The 27,071-nt window shown below is 40.4% G+C and overlaps 1 protein-coding gene across 2 annotated transcripts in view; it reads left to right on the top strand.

The window, feature by feature from the left end:
• The window catches only part of LOC115792067 (complement factor B-like), a 67,133-nt gene that overhangs the window by 7,695 nt on the left and 32,367 nt on the right, over positions 1-27,071 (top strand). The window contains exons 4-9 of one of the 2 annotated variants that reach the window (XM_030746440.1): positions 2,607-2,816; positions 3,100-3,174; positions 4,440-4,550; positions 24,060-24,199; positions 25,412-25,550; positions 25,636-25,764. In XM_030746440.1, coding sequence (XP_030602300.1) covers positions 2,607-2,816; positions 3,100-3,174; positions 4,440-4,550; positions 24,060-24,199; positions 25,412-25,550; positions 25,636-25,764 — 804 coding nt within the window. The remainder of the gene's footprint in view (positions 1-2,606; positions 2,817-3,099; positions 3,175-4,439; positions 4,551-24,059; positions 24,200-25,411; positions 25,551-25,635; positions 25,765-27,071) is intronic. The other variant, XM_030746441.1, reaches the window with a different exon arrangement.

Below are 27,071 nucleotides of genomic sequence, written 5' to 3'. Positions count from 1 at the left end.
ACCTTGCATAACCGGCAAGGGCGGAGCCAGGTGTGTCTCCGTCTGACTGGGAGGTGATGTTGTTGTGGAAACGTGGTTTGATGTGGTGAGGGAATATCCCAGGAAGCTGGCAAATGATTCCATCGGAGTGAGACCAGGGGCTGGCAGTGAATAATCCCTTCTCCGGCGCCGTGAGCCCCTCTTTTTGGGGCGAGAGGTGGGTGTTGGAGAAGGGGAGATGCTGGAATGTGGAGAGACAGGTGACAACGTGAAGCCGCTGAGTCTAATCCCCGGAGGCTTGGGCGGCGGCTGAGTGGCTATCGCACGGCACGGCTGCTGAGGCATGGCTGGCAAACGATGCAGCGGCTGCTGAGGAGGAGCACGTGGTAAGTGGTGATGCTGGGGTCTCTTTCCGTAGCGGGGACCTCCCAGGGCATGGCATGTGTCCCGAGAAGACGTCTCGGGAACCGGAGCAAGCCAAATATTCCACCCCCACTTCTCTCTCGCATAGCGGATCGCCGTTTGCTGCCGCTCACGCAGAGTTGAGTTCGCTGGGTCCATTGTGTGGTCGCATCCTTCTGTCATGGTTGGGTGGTGTGGCAAACAGGGTGGACCCAAAAGCAGAACTCCAAACTGAATGAAAGTGATGAGTTTATTTACAGAAGGTAATCCAAAAATATACAAAACTGAGGTTGATGAAGTGACAGCAAAACAGGAACAGAACCACACCTCCATGAGGGAGGACACAACAAGGAACAGAGGGAAACGCAGACAATAAATACACCGGGAATGATGAGGGAGAACAGGAAACAGCTGGGGAGAACAGGTGGACAAAATCATACTAATGAAACACAGGAAGCAAAACTCCACACAACACACAGGGAACGTAAGACTGTCAAAATAAAACAGGAAACACCAAACAAGGTACACGCAGACTTAACACAGGGGGCTGGCACAGAGGAAAATTAAACGTGGACCACAGAACAGGGAAAAATACAGAAAAACAGACACCGGGGAGACAGAAACAGAGGGAACTAGAAAACCACAACTGACAAGGCCAGAACTAAGATGAATAAGGAAGATCAAAACAAAACTAGAAAATAACACAACCCAGTGAAAACAACACTAAACACAAAATGCTGGGCATATGGCCCAGCACCATGACAGGTGTGGGGTGGCATTTCTTTGGAGGGCCATGTGCTCCATGTGCTCGCCAGAGGTAGCATGACAGCCATTAGGTACCGAGATGAGATCCTCAGACCCCTTGTGAGACCATATGCTGGTGCGGTTGGCCCTGGGTTCCTCCTAATGCAGGACAATGCTAGACCTCATGTGGCTGGAGTGTGCTGCAAGATGAAGGCATTGAAGCTATGGACTGGCCCGCCCGTTCCCCAGACCTGAATCAAATTGAGCACATCTGGGACATCATGTCTCGCTCCATCCACCAACGTCACGTTGCACCCCAAACTGTCCAGGAGTTGGCGGATGCTTTAGTCCAGGTCTGGGAGGAGATCCCTCAGGAGACCATCCGCCACCTCATCAGGAGCATGCCCAGCCATTGTAGGGAGGTCATACAGGCACGTGGTGGCCACACACAATACTGAGCTTCATTTTGACTTGTTTTAAGGACATGACATCAAAGTTGGATTTTTCAACTTTTTTCCACTTTAATTTTGTGTGACTCCAAATCCAGGACTCCATTGGTTAATAAATTTAATTTCCATTGATGATTTTTGTGTGATTTTGTTGTCAGCACATTCAACTTTGTACAGAACAAAGTATTCATTGAGAATATTTCATTCATTCAGATCTAGGATGTGTTATTTGAGTGTTCCCTTTATTTTTTTTAGCAGTGTGTGTGTGATTATATATATATATATATATATATATATATATATATAAAATTTCAATATTTAACATGATAAATATTAATTTAAGTTTAGTTTAAGTTTGGTTGATGAATGAATCAATATACATAAGCTTGAACTTCAAAATTTGGTTTATTTTCCCACCAGTCTACTACACAGACCAACAAAGGGTGGAAGTGCTCCTGTGATAAGCAAACTCCTGAAATTAAAGTTAAGCATCATAACTAGATAGTTTTATTCTACATTAATGTCTCACTTAATATAGTTGGAAATTAATCATTCGCTCAGCTGTATTCCTTGATGTTGAAATGTGTTATGCTTATTTTAATAGCTTATTTTGAATAAAAGAATTAAAATTAAACCACAAAAAGGAGAAAAAGTTTGTTCTCCATTTAACCAGCTGCTTTTACACAGCTGTGCTTCACACTCACGTTGCTAGGTGACATGAGGTGAGGGCAGGCGATGCTGATATGAAGGCTAGCCACTCACTTCCGGCCTTTGCGGTCTTCGTGGGCTGCGAAGGACGTGGGCCGGGTCCTTCGAACAATGCGGCCCCTGAATTTGGACATTGTGCATCCAATCTGCGCATATAATTTGTATGCCTGGAACTCGTGCACTGAGAAACATTCCACGGTGCAAAGTGCGATTAAAATGCATTAAAATTTTTAATTCGTTATTTTCCCCATAATTAATTAATCAAAATTAACACGTTAAAGTCCCACCCGTATATATATATATATATTTATTCTCTTTTATCAGATACGAGACGCACTCTCAGTCATCTTCCCAAAGCTGGGGATCATTGTGCTGATCCTGGTATACCACCTGGTGCCTCAAGAATGGGGAACGCATTTGGAATTGATGACACAGTAAGATACACCTGCAATAGCAACCTGTTTTTGGTGGGCTCCAAAGAAAGAGTGTGTCAGGAGAACGGCCAGTGGACTGGTGAAGAGCCTCAATGCTACTGTAAGAACAATACCTGCACATACTGTTAGCACTCTGTGTTATCATCTTAGCCAATCTCTGTTATAAATATATATAAAGCTATATATAAAGCCTCAGTGGTGGGATGCCAGAGATGGAACATGTCCTGCTGTGACTTACTAGCTGGTTAGGCACACAGGTTCTACAGATACATGCTGAGCGGCTCATGAGGATAACATGTCCAGTGACAAGGACATGATCCCTCACCAGCTTCCCACCTATAAATGCTATCTTTAGTATTATATTCCAAATTTACTTCTTGCAGACAAACACACCTTTGACTCGCCACTGGAGATTTCAAAGGCATTTGACAGTGAAATTAAAGACAACCTAACCACTGGTAAGTTCTAACCAAATCTGATTATCAGTTATTGATCAACAAGTACATACACTGGACACTATATTATGTACACCTTGCTAGTACTGGGATAGACACCCTTTTGCACTGAAAACTTCCTTAAGTCTTCATGGCACGGATTCAGCAAAGTGCTGGAAACATTGCTGTGAGATTTTGGTCCATAGTGACATGATAGCATCACACAGTTACTGCACTTTTTTTGGCTGCACATCACCACATTCCAAAGGTGTACAGTCAAATCATTGTCATGCTCACGAAACCAGTTTCACACGATGTGAGCTTTGTGAAGTGGTGGATTATAATGTTGGAAGCAGCCATCAGAAGTTGGGTACACCAGTGTTTTTCAACCACTGTGTGCCGCGGGAGATCATCAGGTGTACTGTGGGAAATTATCCAGTTTCACCTAATATGCCCTGAGTGTCTGTGCTGTAGTAGTATCACTACTACATCACTAGACTAGATAGCAGCAGGTAGCGAATTGCATTGTACATAGGGACAAGAGAATTAAGCCGCTTTTCCATACGGAACGACTCGGCGCGGGTTGACTCGACTCGCCGCGATTTGGCATTTCCATTAGAATCAGGTACACTTTGCCGGTCCTTTTTCCGTACTCACTCACCCAAGGTTCTAAGCGATCCGAGGTGATACAAAAATTTGACACGGAGGACAGCCTGCCACTGACTGGCCAGGGAGTGTGGTCACTAGCGGAGTCATGAGAGCGACTCCTTCAGCACAATCATTTTTAAAACAACATAGCAAGAAACTGGAGGCATGCAAAGCACCGGTTGAATGCCCAGACCGACAGTTTGCAGTGGTAGTTTTGCAACATGAGAGCCATCTGAAATGCACACAGCATACATATTTGTAACCCTACTGACCCTTTTACTGTGATGACGTAGGTAGCGGTGCATGCATTTTGTTAACGGAAGTACGCTGGAGTTCAATAGCATTTCAATGTATGAGAAGGGATTATCAACGAAAGAAAGATCGTGAAAACTACCTGCAAAAATTAATTGTGACCACCAGTAACTGACTCTGATCCCTGTGGTATGTTAGCAAGTGGCCCAGTGTCCGTGGGCGGATATATACGTGTATTTGGTGAGAAACCCAGCGGAGAAACCCAGCGTATACACTGGAGAGAAGTTGCAGCACATATAAGTCACTGGATGCTTACAATTATGTTTGCGGCCACGTACCGAACATCAAATATCATGACACAGACTCTGAGTTTTGTGTTTTGAAGACAGAAATTCTTCCAAGTCAAAGACAAGGAAACAGGACCGCTATGTATGAGACTCGGGCCATTGTAAACAAGTCAGAGAACTACATCCTCACAGCAATTGTACCTGCATGGCAGCGTGAGTACTTCGTCAAATTGCTTTTCTAGCTTGCTTAGAGTTTTCTGGCTGCAGATATTATTGATTCACTGCATTTTGTAATCTATAGTGCGATTAAATATGAATTTAAAAATCAGGACTCTCTGAGTCCAGCAATGCCTCACCTGTAAATAGCCAGCCATACTACAGTTGAAAAGCCAAATAGCCTACCAGCTAATACTGTTTACATTAGATACCTGACATCCCAGTATAAACAACGGAAGATAAATAACTTTACCTGATACGGTACGTGTTTTCAGTGACTTTAGAAAAACTTTAAGACTTTGCAACCATTAATATCTAAGCTGCAGATTTCTTTGCACATTTACAAATCTGATTACAGACACACAGATCAAAATACAGATCGCGATACACACACGTGGATCCAGATACAGACAGATTCACTTAGGCACACACAAATCTCTACACACGTGGATTCATTTACGGACACAGAACTTTTGCTACAATAATAGCCCCATACAGACGCCTCCGTTTTCTGTTAAACAGCCGTGATCCTGTGGGATTCGGTACAACTTCAGTCCACTTTTGGTAGAGTAGAAATTCTGACAGCCAAACACGCAACAGCCAGACATTTTGATGCTGATATCGCATTTAAATCACGTTTAAACGCTGTGCAGTCTCGTTGTTCTTATTGATTTGAATAGAGTAGCAGTTCACTTCCGTTGCCAAAATGCACGAGCATCCTTTGATGACGTAGGCTGTAAAAGGGTCTATACTGCCGGGCACCGTTACCTGCCCCTACTAGCCGAACAGCTGGTTAGCGCAGACCCTGAGGCGGCTGATCAAAGTAAATTTGAATTCCCGTAATAACCAAAAACAGAGAGAGACTGAGAGCTGTTGAGGAAGAGCTTTGTGTGTGTGTGTCTTCAATTCCTGCCAGGATATCAGCTCTGTGTTCATCCAAACAGGCACAGGTTTCACATTGAGAGAGTAAAATACACTGAGATTGACATTTTGTACATGCAACTCTTCATATTTCTCAGTGTGGAACAGTGAGAATATTATTGCTTCTATCAGAATAAGTGCTATATTTCTGTATTCCTGGTAATAGAATGCTTTTGGACAAAATTAGAGTTTGCAAACCACTTTGAAGTTTTCTACTATAAGACCACATTGTTGTGGCATTTGTTATGTTCAAGCTGTGTTTGTGAAGTGGACAGGTTAACTGCACTTTTTATTTGAAAGAAGATATATATTATATGATAAAGTTCTTTTTTGTGTTTATTTAATTCCTATTCAAGACACTTTGATGAGAATGGCTATATTGTTAATTAAATTGCACTTTTTATTTGAAAGAAGAAATATAAAAGACTATAAAGTACTTTTTTTCTTTGTGTTTATTTGATTCCTATTCAAGACACTTTGATAAGAATGACTATATTGTTAATATAGGCTACAGAGTATAATTTTATTTAACATTTTTGGCTGGTGGTGTGCCTCGTGATTTTTTTCAATGAAAAAAATGTACCTTGGCTCAAAAAAGGTTGACAAACACTGGGGTACACTGTGGTCATAAAAGGAATTGGCATAGGTATGCTGTGGGATTTAAAAGATCCTCAGTCATTACTACAGTCTTGTAGAGCTGGCAAATATTCAGGTACCCACTGGTACCAGAATAGGTTGGCTAAGTACTGTACCTACTTCCATCTTCTGTGTGAGCACAGAGCTTCTTTTTTGAACAGTCCAGGTGGCAGCAAAGGCTCCCTTTTAATAACAGTAAGGTGATTAAGGGTTAAAGCTTCAAGGTCATTCAGGTTGTCAGAAGATGTTGTGATTGGCCTGTCATTTATTATTGCTTCAACTTCACATAGTAGTGTTTGCAGGGATTCGTCATTTATAGTCTGTTCTTGTCATGGTCCGGTGGCCCTGTGCTTTGAGTTCTTTTAGTGACATTCTGTTTTTGTATTTTCTGGATGTGTTTCTTTAGGTTCTGTTTTCATTTGAGATTCCTGTGTTTTATTATTATGGTTTTGTTGCTACCATGGTGTAATCATAGACATACATACCTAGACACCACATTGAGCACTGACTTGTACATCAATGCCACCGCCATATTGGAGGTGGCAAAATCGGCAAACATATCATGACAGATTGCTTCACTCTTGTTCTGCATGGAGTTGTTCGAACCATTTTACAGTCGAAACCAGATCACAAGGGATTATCCTTCACAGGTAAGACTGAAGAACTGTTTTTATCGTATTTGACCATTCTAACATTTTGAAAACAAAATTTGCAGATGTTGCAGTAATACTATGCAGGCCCACAGTGCACCTCCAAACAATGAAGCCAATCTAATTTAACTACATTAGCCCGAACTAACTACTTGAATACAAATAAAGACTGATTAAGTTCAAATCTAGACCTTCTGTTTGCTGCTGTCTGCACATGAGGCTATTTTTGCATTTTGTGCTTCTTGGCCCCTTGTTTTTGTGTAATAATATTTAATTTATGAAGCACTTTACAAAATTGGATATAGCGCTTTTATTTCCAGGGTTTTTTTTTCACGTTTTTAACCATGACATTTTATTGTATGCAATAAAACATGGATCTATAATTTTAGCATACGTGTTCATTGCTAAAAGAAAATGAAGTAAATCAGTGTCTTACAGTGTCTTATTTTAATTTGTAAACTTTGTTCATTTCTTTTTTTGCCTTAAAGATCATCATTAATAATGATTAAATTGATAAAAATCAATTAATATAAACATGCTTTTTTAAATTCATTAACCTGCAGACGTTATATCTGTATGTCAGGATCTGGTTATTGTAGACATTTCTCATCACAGTAACAGCATTACAAACTTCGATAGCTGTAAACACTCATAAAAACATTAGAAATACATATGCTGGTTTGATGCTGCACCCTAACATACCTAGCTTATTTAACATTTATAATTATCAGACAAAGTTACATTATTTTTGGTGCCTGTTAGTTTCACAGTATATATTAGTGCATATTTGAATGCATTAACTTAAAGAACTTTGTAGAAAGGCGCTTTATGAAGTTCAGTCCATTCACTTGGATTAGTTTACAGCGCAGATCTGCCACATCCAATATGGTTTACGTGCTGACGTGTCACAGCAACAGGCCGCCCCGCTCAATGCGGCGTCTAAATAGACATGTCTATGGGTGTAACTCGGTCTAACGCAGTAACCTGAACTATCCATCAAAGTGACCAATCACATTAGGCTCCATAGACTCCACCCAAATGGTGAAAAAGTCAGTTTCTTCATGGGTGTAGAATTCAGCAGCAACATGGGTGCACAGCAGACACTCATGTGTATGTGGCTGCTGACTTCTACGCGTTTGAGTTGTTGAATTTACTGGCAAAGAATGAACAAAGAATGAACAAAGAATGAATGTTATTTGTGCAGATTATGGTTTTTCTCACGTGTGACTTTTGACCTAAATATAATTCCATACTTGTCTTATCCATTATTGGAATTTGCAGTTTTCCACCCAACACACATTAAAACGGCACCTCTCTGTCTTCGGGAGAGGGACGGGGCCACAAATAGACTGACAGGTCACATGGAGACGTGCAGGCCAGGCCCAGGCGAGAAACTTTTCATTTTAGACTTTCCGACTCATTTTCCTTCTCCATCTCATAAGCAAACCATTCAACCAGATAGTTTTCTTTAAATCTTTTTTAAAAAAGGTTACAATTTCAAGCAGTTTCAAGCACTATATCTACAGTAAAGTTCAAGCACTTTTCAAACCTTGAAAACACAACATTAATAACCAAGAATTTTCAAGGATTTCCAGCACCCATACGAACCCTGTTTCTGGTATTGCTATTGAATCCCTGCTGTCTGTGTTGTCCTTCCTGTGTCTCTGTGTTCAGGTCTCTGGTTGTCTTTGTCCCTTGTCTCTTGTGTGTTCTGTTCCTCGTGTTCTGTTTAGTCTGCATGTGCGTCATGGTTGGTCACTTCCTGTTTTATTTTGACAGTCTTCAGTTACCTGTGCTTTGTGTTTGGTTTTGCTTCCTTTGTCCACTCTCATTGATTTCCTTGTGTGTATTTAAGCCTTCAGTATATCTCTGTTTCTTGTTGCGTCATTGTCTGTGTTTCCCCCCTTACCTGTGTGTTTCCCCAGTTTAGTGTTTTGTCTTTATACAGCCTTGGTTGAGTTTTTGTGTTTTTTGAGTTTTGTGTTTTATGAGTCGTCAGCAATAAAACTGCCTCAGACTCTAGTTTTGTCTCTCACCTCCTGCATTTGGGTCCTCCTCTGCCAGCCACATAGCCAAACTGTGACAGCCGTGGCTCACACATGTCTGGGTCTCGCTCCAAAATGTGAGTCACAGTTCATCGGCTCTCGCCTGGCCCTAGGTGGGCCTGCTTGGAGGAACAAGCCTTGGCGACACCACTCCCCACCTCTGCCTCGAGCCCGAGCTTCATCACGGCAGCTGTCTGCTCCGACAGCTGCAAAGAAATTAGAGTGGGTGGGTATTTCTCCTTTCCACCACCACATCATTGCCACCAGCTGGGTCTTTGCCCACTGCATTCTTGGCACGGATGCGGGAGGGAGATGAGGAACCTGCCGCCACCGTGCTTCCAGTTTATGTTCGCAGGAGGAAGCGCAGCTCTCTTCAGAGCCTTCAGCTTCAGTCTGCGCTTCAGCTTCTGAGCCTTCTGAGTCCTCAGCTTCACCATCTACAACTTGTTTGCCGTCTGAGTCACCAGCCCCACCATCTAAAACTCATCTGCTGCCTGAGTCACCCGTGACACCACCACCAGACTCTTCCCTCAAGCTGTGTGCTGCCTGTGTTTTGGCCTGTGTTTCCCTTTTTGTTTTGTTTTGTCTCAGGGTCCTCCTCTGCCAGCCACACAGCCAAACTGTGACAGTTCTTTGAGTACCGACTTCAGAATTTTTTCACTGACCGCATTTGCCTTTCCCAACTTCTCCCAAAATGAGAACCTGTTGGAGGATTAAAAATCCACTCTACTTCCCTTTGACAAAGTGCATCTTGAATTTTGCTTTGATTCTAGTGTTGTATGGCATTACATAGTTTTCATTCTTTGAATTTGATTTTGAATTTATTTATTTAGTAGGGACAATGCACACTAATAAACAATCCTGTAAATGTGCCAGAATTAGCCAAAAGGCTATTTTACATCTGTTGTCCCTGGACAACCACAATTTGTCATACGAAAAACAAACAAAAGTTATACAATCAAGATTGAAATGACTAAACTACACAAAATTGAACGAGAGAAAATACAAGCAATACAAACAATACAATACAATAAATACATATGGAAACTACACAACAATTTTCATAAAAAGTATAAGTAATTAAAACTAAATTACTTGTTCATATTGATGCCACAGGTGGTCCCATGATTGGATTAGGAGAAGGTGTTTGTTATACAGAATGTTCACAGATGTGATGTGTTATGAACCAATTCTTTAGTTGTTTTTTAAATTGATTATAAGTGGCAGATGTTCTGATTGTCTGAGGAATAGAGTTCCACTCCCGCGCAGCTGTAACCGAAAATGCACTCTGACCAAAAGCACTTTTCCGGAAAGGAACAACACAATCTTCCTGGATTGCACCTCTTGTTAATCGAGATGTATTGTTCCTTATATTTACAAATTGAGTTAGTGGTGGAGATGACAGACCTTTAACAATTTTGTAAAAAAGACACAGATTTGAGAATTTGAGTACATTCTCCCAACCCAAGAACCCATGTTTGTCTAAAATATTGCAATGATGATATCTTAATGGTTTTTTGTCCAATATTTTCATTGTTTGTTTGTATAATGACTCTATGGATTTCAGTGCTGTTGTATTTGCTTGTGACCAAGTTGTGAGACAATAAGTTATGTGTGATAAAACACATGCATGCATGAACAATTTAGAAGCCTGTAGTGATAACTGTGGTCTTATAAACCTAAAAATTGATAAAGTATATTTAACACGATTACAAACTTTTTTAATCTGAGGTTTAAAAGTGAGTTTTGAGTCTATTCTGCAGAAACAAAATCAGTGCCATTGTCTGAACAAATGGTAGAAACCTGACCTCTCCTGCACATAAACCGCAAATTGCATTTAAGCATGAGTCTGTGTCTAATGTGTGAGTGATCTCTACATGCACGGCTCTTGTCATCAGGCATGTGGATAGTACTCCATATCTCTTCACAGTTGAACGTCCTCTTTTAACCAAAAATGCCCCAAAGTAGTCTGTGCCAACATGTGTGAATGGTAACTCGTCTAACTGAAGTCTCTCTTAGGGCAGGTCGGCCATTTTTTTGTTCTTGCCATCTGGCTCTGACCTTTCTGCAGACACATCTTGACAAATTTTCGTGTGACTGAATTTGAAGCGAGGATCCAAAGCCTTTGGCACAACTGAGACAACATATAGTTTCTTCCGCAGTGACCAGTCCTTTCATGAATGTCCCGCAGTTTCAGGGTAGTGATGTGAGAGTCCTTTCATATGATAACTGGGTGCATGGCCTCTGCTGGAATGCAAGACTTGCTGAGGGAGCCTCCTACTCTCATCAGTCCATCTTGAAGCATGGATCAAATTTATACAGGGCTGCTTTTCTTTTGATTATTGTTTCCCCTTTTCAAGCTTGAGATTTCATCTTGAAATTTTTGGTTTTGACAGAACTTGATCATTTTGTGCTCCCTTTTTAAATCTTTGATGGTTAGAACTCCTTTATCTGTCATTGTTTTACAAGTTGGCAGCACGGGGGTGTGGTAGTTAGCACTACTGCCTCACAGTTAGAATACCATCTGGAAGGCCTGGGTTTGATTCCACCTTGGCCCAGTCCCCTCTCTCTCTGTGTGGAGTTTGCATGTTCTCCCCGTGTCTGCATGGGTTTCCTCCAGGTACATATATTGGGTACTCCAGTTTCCTCCCACAGTCCAAAGACATGCACTTACTGGGGTTAGGTTAATTGGAAACTCTAAATTGGCCATAGGTGTGAATGAGAGCATGAATGTGAGTGTGGATGGTTGTCTGTCTTTCCGTGTTGGCCCTGCGACAGGCTGGCGACCTGTACAGGGTGTACCCTGCCTCTTGCCCTATGTCAGCTGGGATAGGCTCCAGCCCCCCTGCAACCCTGAACAGGATAAGCGGAAGTGAATGGATGGATGGATGTTTTGCAAGTTTGTATTTGTTCTATGGCCCACTTTCTCTCTTGGTCAGTTTGAAAACTACTATGTTTTGCACACAATTCCTTTCTCTTCTTTCTGATTTGCTTGAGTATTTCCTTAAATTTTAACATGCATGCCACAGCCTTTTTTAGTTTATGCCAGATAGAGTAGTGTTGAATGAGTTTGTTCAGAGTCTGTACTTTCAATTGCATCAACGAGGTTTGTGGTAACTGACATTCTCACCTCCGGGTCATCCCCGCTGACCTCTGGGGCATACCTGCATAGTGTTGGCTTGGTCACTTCCCAAATAGTGATAATCCTGTTGGCAACAAATGTCTTGAATTTGTGAGTGTTGTTTTTGATGTACTTCAGGAGGGTTGTACTTAGTGTTGTAGTACTCGAGACCGGTCTTTTTGGTGGTCTCGGTCTTGTCTTGGACTCGACCACATTTGTACTTGGTCTTGTGTCGGTCTCGGACATTGAGAACTCGGGATTTTATTTCAAGACCATTCAAGACCACAACTGTGGAAATATCACTAAATATATTTTTTCCATATTTGTTAAAACTGTCACCATGTCGTAACAGCACAGCATAAGACAGACAATCCATGAAAAGACTGAGCCCCTTCGCCCTCTCCCAGTACTCCCAGTACCACATGAAGAAATACACAGCTTGGTCAGAAACAACCAATCAGAGCCAGGAGGTCTCAGCACTGTCAATCATGCTTGTGTATGTGCTGCTCACACTCTCCCCCTTGCTCTCTGCTATGCTACTGGTTCTCCCCAACAGTAGAGCCTGTCATGAATGCTCAGGCTAGTTAGCATGGCCACTAGTGGTGTTCGATACTGCAAGATTTGGTATCGATCTGATACCAAGTAAATACAAGGCAAGTATCGCTGATACTGATACTTTTAATAATTATGAAGAATTTTTATGAAGTTTAAGTTTTTTGGGAATTTTTTTCCCTTTGGATCATTAATTAGTTAAAAACCAAGATAGAACTGGGTAAAGTTTATAGGTAAATAAAAAATACTTTATCAAAATAAAAGTTTTTGTTCTGAAACATTAGAACAGTAACAAAATTTTCCCCATACATTGTGATGTCTGGATTTTTTTCTTAAATACAGTGTAAAAAATGATCACTCAAAAACAAATTAAAACTTTTTTTCCAGGTAGAGTGTTCACAAAGTATAATACAAAAATGTAATAAAAATTTCCCTACATTCACTAATTTTCTTAATTATTTCTTAAATAAACAAGCTGTACAAAATTATCACTCCACAACATTATCAAACATTTATGCCTCCGGTGAAAAATATAAGGCAATTTGGCCCTTTAACTTACTTTTTTGACATTTTGCTAACTCCTCTTAATTGGAGGGGAAAGCTAAATGTCAAAAAAGTAACTTAAAGGGCCAAATTGTCTTATATTTTTGATATCAAATCATGGACCGGAAGTAGGGGGCAGGGCCGGAAGTGGCCTGTAAAATATGTTACGTGTCACGTGATGGTATAACATCAAAAACAATGCAGGGAGGGGAGGAGCAAAGTGTGCCTGCTCTGTGCTGGGACAGGAGTGGCACTTAAACAGTCAGCTCGCATCTATGATGAAACCGCTGCACTGCATACATAAGAGAAACTGAAGCTAAAGTATCGATCTCATTACACTGGTATTGATCAATATCAATACCAACATTGGTATCGATATTATCGATATTTGGATCGATCCGCCCACCACTAATGGCCACCGATGACAGCAGATAAACCATTTTCCTGGAACAGTAAGTTGTTTCTCCGCAATTAGTACATTGAGCAGCGCGTACACGAGAAGTGATTGACAATGCCAAGACCCTCCTCCTGACCCGATCAGCTGCCCCCGACCAGTCGCGGTGCATCTCTGCAGATGGTAGTGATGTTCGATACCACAGATTTCCTTTTCGATCCAATACTGAGTAAAATTCAAGCTGGTATCGGCGATACCGATCCGATACCAACACTTTGTACACAAATTTTAAATGAAATAAAATCACAGGGCAAAACAAATGATAGGGCTATTCAACACTGATTGCTTAGTCTTATTTAGACTGAACTATATGCACTTTCTCCAAATAGTCTACATTATCGGAATACAAACATCAAGTGTTTTTATTCCGGTAACTGGGTGACTCAAATTAAAATTGCCAGTAAAACATTTTAATAAGTAAATGTCACAATAATTGCATTTTTGTTGATATATCTGTATTTTAAAATGATCATTTAACAAATAACACAAAGTAGACTGATATTAAATGAGCTATATTAAATGATATTAAATGAGCTGTATTTTATTGGTGGGAGAAGAAAGTCCACACACCGGAGCACTCCCGGGAAATAATTTATTACAAAAAGACCTTCAATTAATCGGTAATGTTTTGGGCATCCATGCCCTTTTTGTCTGAAGAAGGGCATGGATGCCCGAAACGTTCGCACCACCTGGTGAGAATTGCTCTGTAAGTTTGACTGTGCCATGCTGCGACTCCAAATGTCTCTTCAAATTTGACATAGTACTTTTGAAGCTAGATAGTGCTTTGTCTCCAGCACAGAGTGTCTAATGAACCTTGATATTGTCATCTTTAGCTAACACAAACTCAAAATAGGGCCTGTATTTCCAGCTAGAAAGCACGCATCTCTCTCCTCCCTCCATTCTTTACGTTTGTGTTGCTGTGTGCTATTATTGTCCTCATGCTAAAAACATGACTGAATTGTTGCATCGGCCAGACATCACTCCCCAAGACGCAAGAAGAACGCAAAAATATATCTTTTTACTACGGAAAATGACAAACACAGTAACGCACAGTAACGCACAGTAATAAGTTACTTTAATCTGATTACTGGATTGCAAATAGTAATGCATTAGATTACGCGTTACCGAAAAAAAAGTAGTCAGATTAGAGTAACGCATTACTAAGTAAACATTACTTTTTTAAAAATCATATTGTTTTTAAAGCTTTGCACGGTTTAGCACCCTTTTACCTCTCCGACCTCTTATGCTTACACGTTCCTACTAGATTGTTGAGGTCTGCCGAGCTTATGCTCCTTTCAATTCCGAGGTCAAGACTGAAACTGAGAGGAGATCAGTTGTTGCCCCAAAATTATGGAATACATTGCCCCTTCACATCAAGACCTCCCCAACAGTTGATATTTTTAAAACCCGGTTGAAAACTCACTTTTATACCCTAGCTGATATGTTATTTTAACTATTTTATCTTTTTGTCTTGAATGATGTTTGTGTTATGTTATTTTATGTACTGTATTGTTTTGTACAGCACTTTGGTCAACTGTTGTTTTTAAAAAAGTGCTTTAGAAATAAATTTGACTTGGTAACTATGCCATCACTGCTCAAAGATCATCTGTCTCACATCATACCGCCACAACATGGTAACAGTTTTAAAAAATATATAGAAGACAATTTTTTTTTTTTATGAAAGTGCCAAAGTACTGCAGCTTTAATCTGTACAAGAGAACAATTTGTGGCTTTAGTTCTTAATGTTGATGATTGTTTGCCATTTTTTCAGTTTTACACTTTTAGCTGTGTGGTTTTGAAATAGCACCCATTTTTATTTAGTTTAAAAACAACATAACTTTATGTATTGTTTATTAAAGGCAGAGAAAAGTAAAGACTATTGTGATGAACTATGAATAATTGTTTTACATTCTGTGATAAATGATGGAAGTCACCCAGGAGTATTAAATAAAGATGGTTACATTTATTTCAGCTCTGAGTGTTTAACATCTAGGTGTTTTTATGGGAATGTGGATCTTTCAGATCAATATGAGAAGTGACTTTGATCATGTATAACATTTTATTGTGTCATGTAGCGTGGGGCACTGGTCTTGGTCTTGACTTGGTCTCGGGTTAGGTGGTCTTGACTACAACACTGGTTGTACTGTTTGTCCAGTATGCTGACTCCTGTAGTTCCATTTGTACTGTACATGTTTTTTTTCAGCATTTTGTCAATGACCGCAGCAACTGCTCCCACTGTCAACTCCATTTGTGGGATTGTCATTTGCTTTAAGGGTGAAACCCTTGACTTTACCAGCATGAATACACAGTGCATTCTTATAATAATTCTTTTTGCATATAAACCAGGAGAATTACACTTACATATCATCCATTCAATGTTTCTTCCACTAATGGGTTTGCAGAAATCACATAAAAAGCATACACAACAAAAAAATATAATCCAGGTGTTTTAAAAGATCCATTCAGCTGCTAACAGCACTTCCTATGTTGGAATATCCCCTAGTAAGTGACATTATTTTGCTGGGAATTGTAGTTTTTTTTCTCCAAGGCCTCTGACAACTCTTGGGATTTTATGCTTAATAGGAAGGCTGAAATTGTCATTTGAGCTTCCTCTTCTTCCCCCTCACCTTCACACTGGTCGCTATTTTGCTTTCTGTTGTCCCACAAAACAGGACTGCCACAATATCGTGCGTGTCCATTGTGAACAAAACTGGCCGTGCCTGGTGGTAGATTTCAAATTGTGGTGAAACAGCAATCTAGCCATAGAAAACAAATCAGAGTATGCTTCCAGTGAGTCCAACATCTGCATTAACGCTGGATAATCTGACTTTACTAAGGTAGGCCCATTTTTCTATATCCTGTTGTTGTATATCCTGACACAGGGATACATTTTTGCGTAAAGACTTAAGGCAAATCAATAAAGTTGTTGCTATCAATCCCACTCACTTCCAAATCTGTGAGCAAATAACTTTCCACATGATGCTTGGAGCTCACGGTTTTCAGCTCCAAGTCCGTATATCTGCCCAGTAGGTTCAACTTTCGGGCAAGTGCATCAGTGCAAAATGTTGCCGAGCTACCTGGGTCCATAAGGGTATAGGTCTCCACTACTCCACTGCCTTTCTTTGACTTCACCTGCACTAATATGATAGAGAGAATGCAACCTATAGTATACGCCCTTGTTTCAATGTGCAGCTACTGACCTGCTTGTAGTAACCTGCTCAGCTACAGGTATTGAGTTTGAACTTTGATCAGAATGTACCTTTGGTTTAGCTACTGGTGTGTTAGTTGAAAGCATTGGTCTATCTTTGGTATCTCTGGATGGTGATGTCTCATACCTGCATTGACCTTCATCTTTGTCCTGATGACTTGACTGTATTATAGCAGCAGCACCAAGCTGTAGTTGAGGTGATTTATATCTAGTATATATTTTGAGTTGTGCGGCAGAGGCCGCATGTTGAAATCTCCAGTTGTTAACTACTTTTTTGAGTGAAAGTGTCTGCTTTTCCTTTAATGCTGCTGCCTTTGCAATGAGGGCTACTCTATTGACCTCTTCTTTCAAATTTATTGTAGCAGAAGATGCATATGAACTTCCTTGGCTACTATGACTGGAAGGCTTGCCAGAGTTTTGTTTTGTAGAAACACTGTCCATAGCAGGGTTATTATAGTTAACAAAAACGAACGAAATAACAAAAACTGAAATTAAAAAAACATTTTCATTAACTGAAATAAGTAATAACGATAATTAAAAGAAAAAAAAGATAACTAACTAAAACTATATTGTGGGTTTACAAAACTAACTAAAATGAACTGAAATTATAGATAAAATGACTTTGGTTTTCATTATTTTATTTAAAAGCCTTGTGGATTGATATGAAATGATTTTTTCCGATCTAGCGGTTTAAGCTGGGAGTGCTGCAACTGTGTGTGTGCGTCCATGCACCGTGCTGGTCCACAAAGTGATGGTAGTGGCCTCCATATGGCGTTTCTTTTAGGATAATAGCACAGATAGAAGCGAGTGTCTTGTTGTTGATGATGAAAAAGATGTGCAGAACATTTCCCAAGTGGAAAAAACCACCAACATTAAAGTCCACCTGAGAAGCGCGCACAAGCCGGCTACACAGGCCAAAGAGGGGAAAAAGTCCCAGCTGGTACTGCATATAAAACACAGGTAATTAACACACATAATCCAGCTATACAAGTCTGAATGCGGACATATATGGGTTGTGTACATCAGCCCGCAAAGACCCAGCAGTCTAATTAGTGAGCATCTAATCAAGCTAGCTCTTTGAGCAGCTCCAAAAACAGAACCAGTTTCATGTGGTGGATAACATCAGGATGCAGCTGGATTTGAGCTTTGATTCCTTGAAAGAGTTCAGTTTGTTTTTGTCAAACTTTCGCTGCATTCACGTGTTGTTAAGCTATTGCACTGACGCTGAACTTTATTGGGAGTTTATTGTAGAGTTTATTGGGTTTTGGAGTTTGTTTCTCTTTATGTTTCTCCCTATTGATGTTCATGTGTGTCCTTAATATTACACCCATTTAGCATTAATGCTGCTGTCTTGTGAACAGTTGGTTGTTAAATACAATTTTGTAATAGTATCTTTTTGTCTAGTTTATATTATGCAATAATCACTCTTGCAACTGACAAACTATGAAAAAACTAAAACTAATGGAAACTAAACTAAGTGTTAAACCAAAAGTAAAAAATTATAAAAATAAGCAAAACTCCTCTGAAAACTAATTAAAACTAACTGAATTAGAGAAAAAAAAATTAAAACGAACTATAACTATAATTACAAGTCATGCTGATTTATGTATTGCCTACATCCAACAATGAAAATTTAATGTTCATCGGACGATAATTATCAGTCTAATGCTGTTTTCCTGTTCCCACTAGGTGGCATTATGAGTGCGACCCAATGTTGCACTCATAGATGTGGCCAGACCAAGGTTATTATCATTAACGGAAATGAGTAAACGGAAATTGAAAAAAAAATGTTGTTAACTGAACTAAATAAAAACTGTAATTACTCTCAGACTTGGTTTGGTTAAATCACATTCCTCTATTAAAAATGATAGAGGATGATCTCACACGTTGGAATAGTTTACCTATATCACTCATGGGTAGAGTTTCCACCATTAAAATGATGGTTTTGCCAAAAATCCTCTATTTGTTCTCACTGATCCCTAATAAACCTTCTGTTGACAAAATGACAAAATTTCTGTGGAAAAACAAACCATCACAAATAAGTTTAAAAACTTTACAAAAGCCAAAATGCAGTGGTGGTCTAGAGCTACCAAAATTTTATCACTACATCTTAGCTAGCAGGTTGCAATATGTTTCAAAATGGATCAAACCAAGTTCACTAGACAGCCCATGGTTGGACCTAGAACAAGCACTCTGTGGAAAAGTAAAAATCTCTGATTTACCTTTCATTAGCTCCTGTATTAAGCAAGATAATTGCTTTAAAAGCCTTAACATAAACACCTCTCTGACAGCCTGGTGGGAATTTTTAAAAATAACTAAGTCTTCACTTATCCCATGTAAACTGACACCCATTTGGAACAATCCAGATATATGCCAGAAAAAGAAAATAATGAATTTTCTGTCATGGCATGAAAAGGGTATAAATAACCTAGAGCATGTTATTCAAGATTGAAACTTTATTCCATTTCAAGAACTTATATCAAAATATGGAATCAGCAACAGTAGATTTCGGGAATATCAGCAAATGAGGTCCATCATGCAGGGAAGATTTAATTTAAATGATCTGAACTTGGAAATGTCTGTATGGGTAACAGAATTTCTTAATCTCTGTACTCCTAAATTGCTATCAAAAATATACAAGCTATTGTTAAAAATTAATGATTGAATTTCCCTCCCAACTAAAAAAATGGGAGCAGGATCTTTCCATCAACCCAGATGAAAACTTCTGGACACATATATGTTTAAACATCTTTAAAACATCTAAAAGTCCAAATTTACAACTTATACAATATAAAAATCTACATAGAACACACTATACAGGACAAGGAATGTTCCAAATGGACCTCAGACACTCAAATACATGCACTCATTGTTCAGGCGACCACGCTGAGAATTATATGCATGCTATATGGTCTTGCATGCCTGTTCAAAGGTTCTGGCAGAAGATATGTGAAGACTTATCTATATGGTTTAATTGCAGTATCCCAGCCTCACCTAAACTATGCATCTTAGGTGATGTAAGTGAATTAGATATGGAAGCAAATACGTCACATTTAGTTCTTACTGCCTTATGCATCGCTAAGAAAACTATCCTCATGAACTGGAAATCAAAAACTGACTTATGTATTACTCACTATGAGAATTTACTTTTCAATCACATTAGTCTAGCGAGAATGTCTGCCAACTCAAAAAACCAACTGGACAAATTTGATTATCTCTGGTCCCCAATGATCAATTCGATCATTTAGTGGGGGTGATTGGCTATAGTCTTGTCTCTTCGCAGGCCTGGCGGGTGGCTGGGGGCGGGCCAGGGGGACTCGGGTGTCTGATGGCTCTTGGACTGGAGGACTATGGTGTCCGTTTTGAGGACCTTTTTGTGGTGTCTGAGTGCGGGCCCTGGTTGGTGGGGGGGCTTGGATGGATGCTCTTATGGTCTTTGGGTGGGGGGGCTTGGGTGCCCGTGGTGGTGGGGGCTGGCCCCGGGCCGGTTGGCTGGCCCCCTGTGCGGGGGTCGGGGTGTGGGGTCTGGGGCCCTGGTGCCGGGGTCACCTGTTTCCCGGCTGGGCCCCTTCCTGTGCTGGAAGGGTCTGCACCCCCTTGGGTGCACCACCGTGTGGGGTGGGTTGGCCCGCGTGGGGATGTCTGGCCGGCATTCCGGGATGCCGGGGTGCCCGCATGTCCTCTGGGGGGGTGGGGCGCTCAGTTGTGGGGGCAGCGGTTCTCACAGAGGACTGGTGGGTCCTGGACTCGGGACCACTGTGTTTGTGTATGCGGGTGTGGGTAGGATGTTTGCTGTTGTCTTTTGTGTGTGGGTGTGATGTTTGTTGTCCTCTTTTTGAGTGTGTGTGTGTGTGTGTCTGTATGTGTGGAGGTGTGCGTGTTTGTGTTTGTCTGCGGTGTGGGTGGTGGGTGCTGGCCTTGGGCATGGTGGTGCCCTGGGGGCGTGGTCACTTCAGGCCCTGGACCTGCCTTCCCTGCCCTGCGGTTGGGTGTAAGAAACTAGGGTGTTTAGTAAGCCAGTAGTTAGCTGTCTCTCTTCCTCTGGGGGTAGTCTTCTACTTCCCGGTCATATGGATCCTGACCCTTCCCCTTCTCCTACTCAATCAAACAACACATCACACACAAATAGGTTCCTTGGGTGGCCACTCACCTGACTCTGCTCGCTGCGCTGCATGATGTCCCACCCCTCCTTTTCCACAACACGTCATAGCACACATAGGGCCTTGGGGGGCAAGTATGTCACACAGTGGTTAGTGGGTGGAGCTGCCAAGGTGGCTCCACTTATTTGTTCACTGCTGGGCGCTGCTGTTCAGTGCGCATGTTACATCTGCCCCCCCAATTTTAATAGCACTGTAGCTTTCACACAGTCATACACATTTCTCCCACTACATACAAACACATACACCTAACACATCACCCCAATCATTTTGAGTGGGAGGAGGGGGTGGGCAGGTCTTCCCACACCCAGGTCTCATGCACCCTGCCGGGGGTAGGGACTGGCTAGTAGTTCAGGGCTGGGTTGGCTGCTTCTCTGAGGCGCCGCTGGCTCAGTGCTGATGCCACTTGTCCACATTTAATGTCCATGTATGGTCCGTGTGTATGAGCATGGGTGTGTGACTGGCATGTAAATGGTAAATGGACTAGTTCTTATATAGCGCTTTTCTACTCAGTATGAGCACTCAAAGCGCATGTGTGTGTGTGTGTCTGTGTGTGTGTGTGTGTGTGTGTGTGTGTGTGTGTGTGTGTGTGTGTGTGTGTGTGTGCGCGTGCATGTGTGTGTGCACGCACACATGTGTGTGTGGACAGCTGGGTCTATGGCTTGTTGGGCTCTGCTGGGTGTCGGGCGATTCCTGGGCGCCTGGGCTGCATTCTTGGCTCGTGCTGGGGGCGCCGGCCTGCTGGGGGGTGGGCTGCTCATTGCCTCTGGCTCTCTGGGCTCTTGCCCGTTGACTGTGGGGGCTCTGTCTGGGGTCTTCCTCCTCTGGGGTGTGCGCACGGTTGCCATTGGGATGTGTGGCCTCGAGTCTTCCGAGCTCCTGGTGGGCGGTGGATGACCCGGGTCCCCTGGGTCTTACCCTGCCTGCCTCTGGATCCCGAGGGGGGTGGTTGCGGCTTCTTGCCCTCATTATAAAGTACGTTCCATGACAGAGGAACACATATACATTACTACAAACTACAGTAAGAGTGTGTGTGTGTGTGTGTATATGTATGTGTATGTATATATATATATGTGTGTGTATGTATATATATATATATATGTGAATGTGTATGTATGTGTAGCTTTTATCTTCTTTTTTTTTTTTTTGTCTCCCCCGCCCTTTTTTTTTTATTTTTTCTCTCTCTTTTCTTTCCCTGCCTGTCAGATCTGGCAAGAATAAATAAAATAAAAATACAATTAACAAGAATAGCCTATAGAAAACTTAAAGAGCACTTCTTGTAAAGGCAAATATGTTTACTACTACTACTACTACTACTACTTTATTTATAACGCACTTTAAAACAACAGCAATTGCAACAGTGCTGTACAGATACAGGTCAATGAGCCAATACACATAACAATGACAACAACGACAATAAAAAACTAACACAATAAAACAAATAAAACAAATAAAACAAGTCTCAGCATGTATTAAAAGCCAGGGAATAAAAATGTGTCTTAAGAGCAGGTTTAAAAGTCGACAATAAAGGAGCACTCCTAATATGCAACGGCAAGTTGTTCCATAGTTTAGGAGCAGCAACACTAAAAGCTCTGTCACCCCCGAGCTTCAACTTCAACCTTGGTACCTCTAGGAGCAGGTGATCAGCTGACCTGAGACAACGAGCTGGGAGGTATGGGTTTAACAGCTCACAGAGATAAGATGGGGCAAGACCATGTAAACATTTAAAAACAAATAAGAGAATCTTAAAATGAACTCTAAAATGCACTGGTAACCAGTGTAGTGAAGCCAGAATAGGAGTGATATGCTCTGTCCTTCTGGCCCCCATCAGAAGCTGCGCAGCAGCATTCTGGACGAGCTGAAGGCGCTTAAGGGAGGATTGACTAATTCCAAGGTAAAGAGCATTACAGTAGTCAAGCCGAGATGTAATGAAGGCATGGATCACTGTTTCAAAATGTGGTTTTGAAAGGATCGGTTTAATCTTTGCCAATTGCCTAAGATGGTAAAAACAGGACTTAACCACTGCCCTGACCTGGAAATCCATTTTAAGATCACTATCAATTTTCACACCTAAGTTTGAGACGGTCTGCCTTAAATAAGATTCCAAGGGCCCCAGGTCAATGGAAGATGTTGTTTAGGAGCCACTGGGACAAAACACCATTACCTCAGTCTTCTTATCATTAAAATTTAGGAAATTTAATGCCAACCATGCCTTAAAATGTTTGGTACAATAGTGCCTTCGGATTATCATTCCGATTGCGAAAACTGCCAGACATGACAGGTTTAAAAAAACAAAACAACAAAAAACTGTAATTAAAAATGAGAGAAATGATAACTAACTGAAACTGTATTGTGCATTTACAAACTAACACAAACTGGATTTATAGATAAAATGCCCTTTGTTTTTGTGTTTGTCAGTTTGTTTAAACCTTGTGGAGTGATATGAAATCATTTTTTCCACTCTAGAAGTTTTAGGTGGGAGCACCATATGACACCTCAGTGTGTGTGTGTGTGTGTGTGTGTGTGTGTGTGTGTGTGTGTGTGTGTGTGTGTGTGTGTGTGTGTGTGTGTGTGCTCACTGCCAGTCTGCAAAATAAGCGTGACAGCAAAAGTTGGGAGAAAGCACCAGAGCCCCAGAGGGGATTTCTTTGAGTACAATGGCAAGACAGATATTCAGTTCAGTTCAGTTTTATTTATATAGCGCCAAATCACAAAACTGTGGCCTTCCTTTCAGCTTGAAGCAGTCTGGCCATTCTCCTCTGATCTTTTACGCAGAGAACTGCTGCTCACTGGATAATTTCTCTTTTTTAGACCAAAGATGGTTATGCAAGAAAATCCCAGTAGATCATCAAATTCTGCAATACTTGGACTTATCACCTTTCTCCTTTCATTCTGATGCTCAGTTTGAACTTCAGTAGGTCATCTTGACCATATCTCATGCCAAGGGCCTTGAGTTGTTCTCATATGATTGCATTATATGGAGGAGTTGTTTAGATGGCTTTAACTAAAAAGAAGCTTATATTATTATATTATCATTAATTTTCTCATTACACACTCATACATTTGTTTTTATTGTTATTTAAATATGCCTAAACAGAACAACTCGCTGGTCACTTTGTTAGGTACACCTCTAACTGCTCGTTAATGCAAATATGCTGTCTATATAATAATCTATCAAGAACAGTGCTTTGTCTTTATGTGGGTTCTTTTGTTGTTCAGGTGTCATACAGAAGGGGAGAAGAATCAGGATTTCAAAAAATGGAACACTAAACATTTACATTGGTGTGGATATTTCTGAGAGTATCAATGAGATGTATATCAATAAATCCAGAGATGCAGTCGCAAAACTTATTACAAAGGTGAGAAACAAACACAGGCATGCAGAGTTTCCAAAATGATATAAAACCAAATACTCAAAGCTTTTTGTTTTTTATGGTAAACTGCCACAGTACTCTCTCCGTGCTACAATGTGCTGAATTTCCAAACAGTCAGCAACATTGTACTTGGACTAGAGTTATATTAGGATTGCAAATTGTGGGCTTAGTTTAGAGGTCTGAGGGTGTGCATGAGGTGAAGCTACAGACAGCTGTTGATGGATGCTGGCAATATACACTTCTCACAAAAAGTTAGGGATATTTGGCTTTTGGGTGAAATTTCAGGACGAGCCTAAAATGCATTCAAACCTTTACAGGTGAACTTAATGTGACCTTCTAAATTCACAACAGGTGTTTGATCCTCGAATCGACCAATAAATGTCCTGGTTCAATTAGAGCTGGTGTTTAAACAGTCGTCCTCATCATGAACCAGGACATATATTGGTCGATTCGAGGATCAAACACCTGTTGTGAATTTTGCCGTTAAGCTCCTCGTTAGAGAACAGCAATTTGTGCAAAAAGTTCTGAAACATTTAACAGTTGGACATGTGCATTCAAAAGCTTAGAGAAGGTCACATTAAGTTCACCTGTAAAGGTTTGAATGCATTTTAGGCTCGTCCTGAAATTTCACCCAAAAGCCAAATATCCCTAACTTTTTGTGAGTAGTGTATATGCTGAGTTGTTAAAACATGTTAGAAATATATTAGTTAGTCTGAACATTTAATCAATTACTTGATAAAATGATATGCTAGAGTTTAATTAGTTATTATTGCTGCCATCTAGACAGTGAAAGGTTTATTTCTGTATTTAAATATGAATATGTATATGTGAAGCTTTTTACACTTACACACTTTATGCATCACATCTGCCATCATGTGCACATAACATACACACTAAATCTCATCCACTCTTCCTGCCAGCACAGCAGCCCATTAGAAGTAAATTTCATTATGTATTACAATTCATAATCGTGACTGATGCTTCTTGGCATGAGTCCTTTGGCTTGTTGTCAGTGCTCAGTACAGGATGCACTTTCTTCTGATTTATGGATCAATTACTAAACAAAATAACAACCATAAGCAGTCTGAGGTGTAAGGAGGTGTTGCATTAAGTTTACATGTGTTCACTACGTTGTGTCAAAAGTTCATGTGAGATCATCCACTTTGTATGTAACTGATTTTCTTTATGTACCAACAGATTTCATCTTTTACCGTGACCCCAAATTATGAAATCATCTTTTTCTCCTCTGAACTCTATGAAATTGTCAACATCATTGACTTTTTGGATGAAAAACCACCAGATGTCAAATCTAAATTAGAAGAATTTGTAGTTGGTGGTGAGTAAAGCACAGAGACACTGTTATTGTACTTACTACTCAGCTGGTTACTAATAATAAGATAAGTTTGTTTTTGTGCTCAAAGACAGAAACACAGGAACAAATCTGAACCTCGTCTTCGAGAAATTCTTGGAGAAAATGGCTATTATAAAGATTCGAACTGGAGTGGAGAGTTTTAAGGAGCATCATCATGCCCTCATCCTTTTTACAGATGGTATTTTTAAGCCTTTTGATACACTTTAAACTCCATGAGGACTAAGTCATCAACATTAAGAAGCACCCCAATATCTCACTTAATATTACATCATGAGACCATATTACCAATGATGAATTTCATTTCACAGGGTTAATTTGAGCAGTGAAGATGACAATTTTGCTCAATGCAGGAAAATTATGAATGTAATTTTTCAGGTTTGCTCTACATTTGACTTGAAATTTGGGAAAATGTGCTTATTTATATTTCTGATAGCAATTACTTGCAATCTGAGACTAAATGGAGGAACAATAACACAGAAAAGGCAATCCTGCTAAAGTATCCTCCATCACTGGGGCTTATTGCATACATGAAATGATGAAAGAGGCAAAATCATATTATTTAGCATCATTTACAATGCTGTACTCAGGGGTTACAGTGGACCGATGTTGTACCAAAACATGATCATCTGCCAAAAAGTGATTTCCAGTATTTGCCAAAAAATTACTGGCTATATTTAAACTGTTGTAAATGACTTTGGCTTAACATTTGCAAACCACATGTCAAACAAATCTATCATGAAAGTCCTTTTGAGTTAGAAACAACACTCCTGTCACAAGGTACAATCGCTTTTTGGCTGTTATTTTCATATATATAGTCACTGACATTAAAAATGTCTTTTTTCAGAGAGATCTGGTTAAGAGGACAGCAGAAATTACAACAAATATAACATCATGGATCAATAAAGATATTTTAAGTGGCCAAAAAGTACTGGATTGATTATAATGTAGGTACAAAAACACAGTAATAAAGATATTTGAAAAACAGTCATTTATTCATTTTGTATATACGCATTCATAAATCTTGTGACTACATTCTATTTACCAATATGAACAAAGACATTACACATAAAAAAGACAGAATAATTGGAAATCACTTTTTGACAATCACTTTTTTTTAGCACAACTTCAGAACGAGTTCAAATGTGCGTTAGTTGTGGTCATGGTACTTCTGATCTAGCTAGCGCTACTGAAGAGGAGTGAAAATAAAGGGAGTAATGTGTGGTGGCAGGTAATTTTAGATTCAACATTTCCATCAGCTCAACAAATATCAGCAAACACACAAACTCTTTGTGTGCAGTTTGTCACACACAGTGTCTGCTAGCTAAAGGTCTAGCTGCTATATTTCCCAGAATGAGAGAGAAGTTCACTCAGAGATGGAGAAAGATATAAGAAAAAGGGCAGGAGAGGAAGCAGAGAGGTTATATTTAAAGGTAAGTGTTGTGTCTTGATAGCGATGCTCTATATATGTGTTGAAGAAATTCTCTG

This window comes from Archocentrus centrarchus, chromosome 14 (genome assembly GCF_007364275.1).
Source record: "Archocentrus centrarchus isolate MPI-CPG fArcCen1 chromosome 14, fArcCen1, whole genome shotgun sequence".
Classification (NCBI taxonomy): Eukaryota; Metazoa; Chordata; class Actinopteri; order Cichliformes; family Cichlidae; genus Archocentrus; species Archocentrus centrarchus.
The sequence above is the reverse complement of the archived record's forward strand: the minus strand, read 5'-3'. Positions and strand labels throughout refer to the sequence as shown.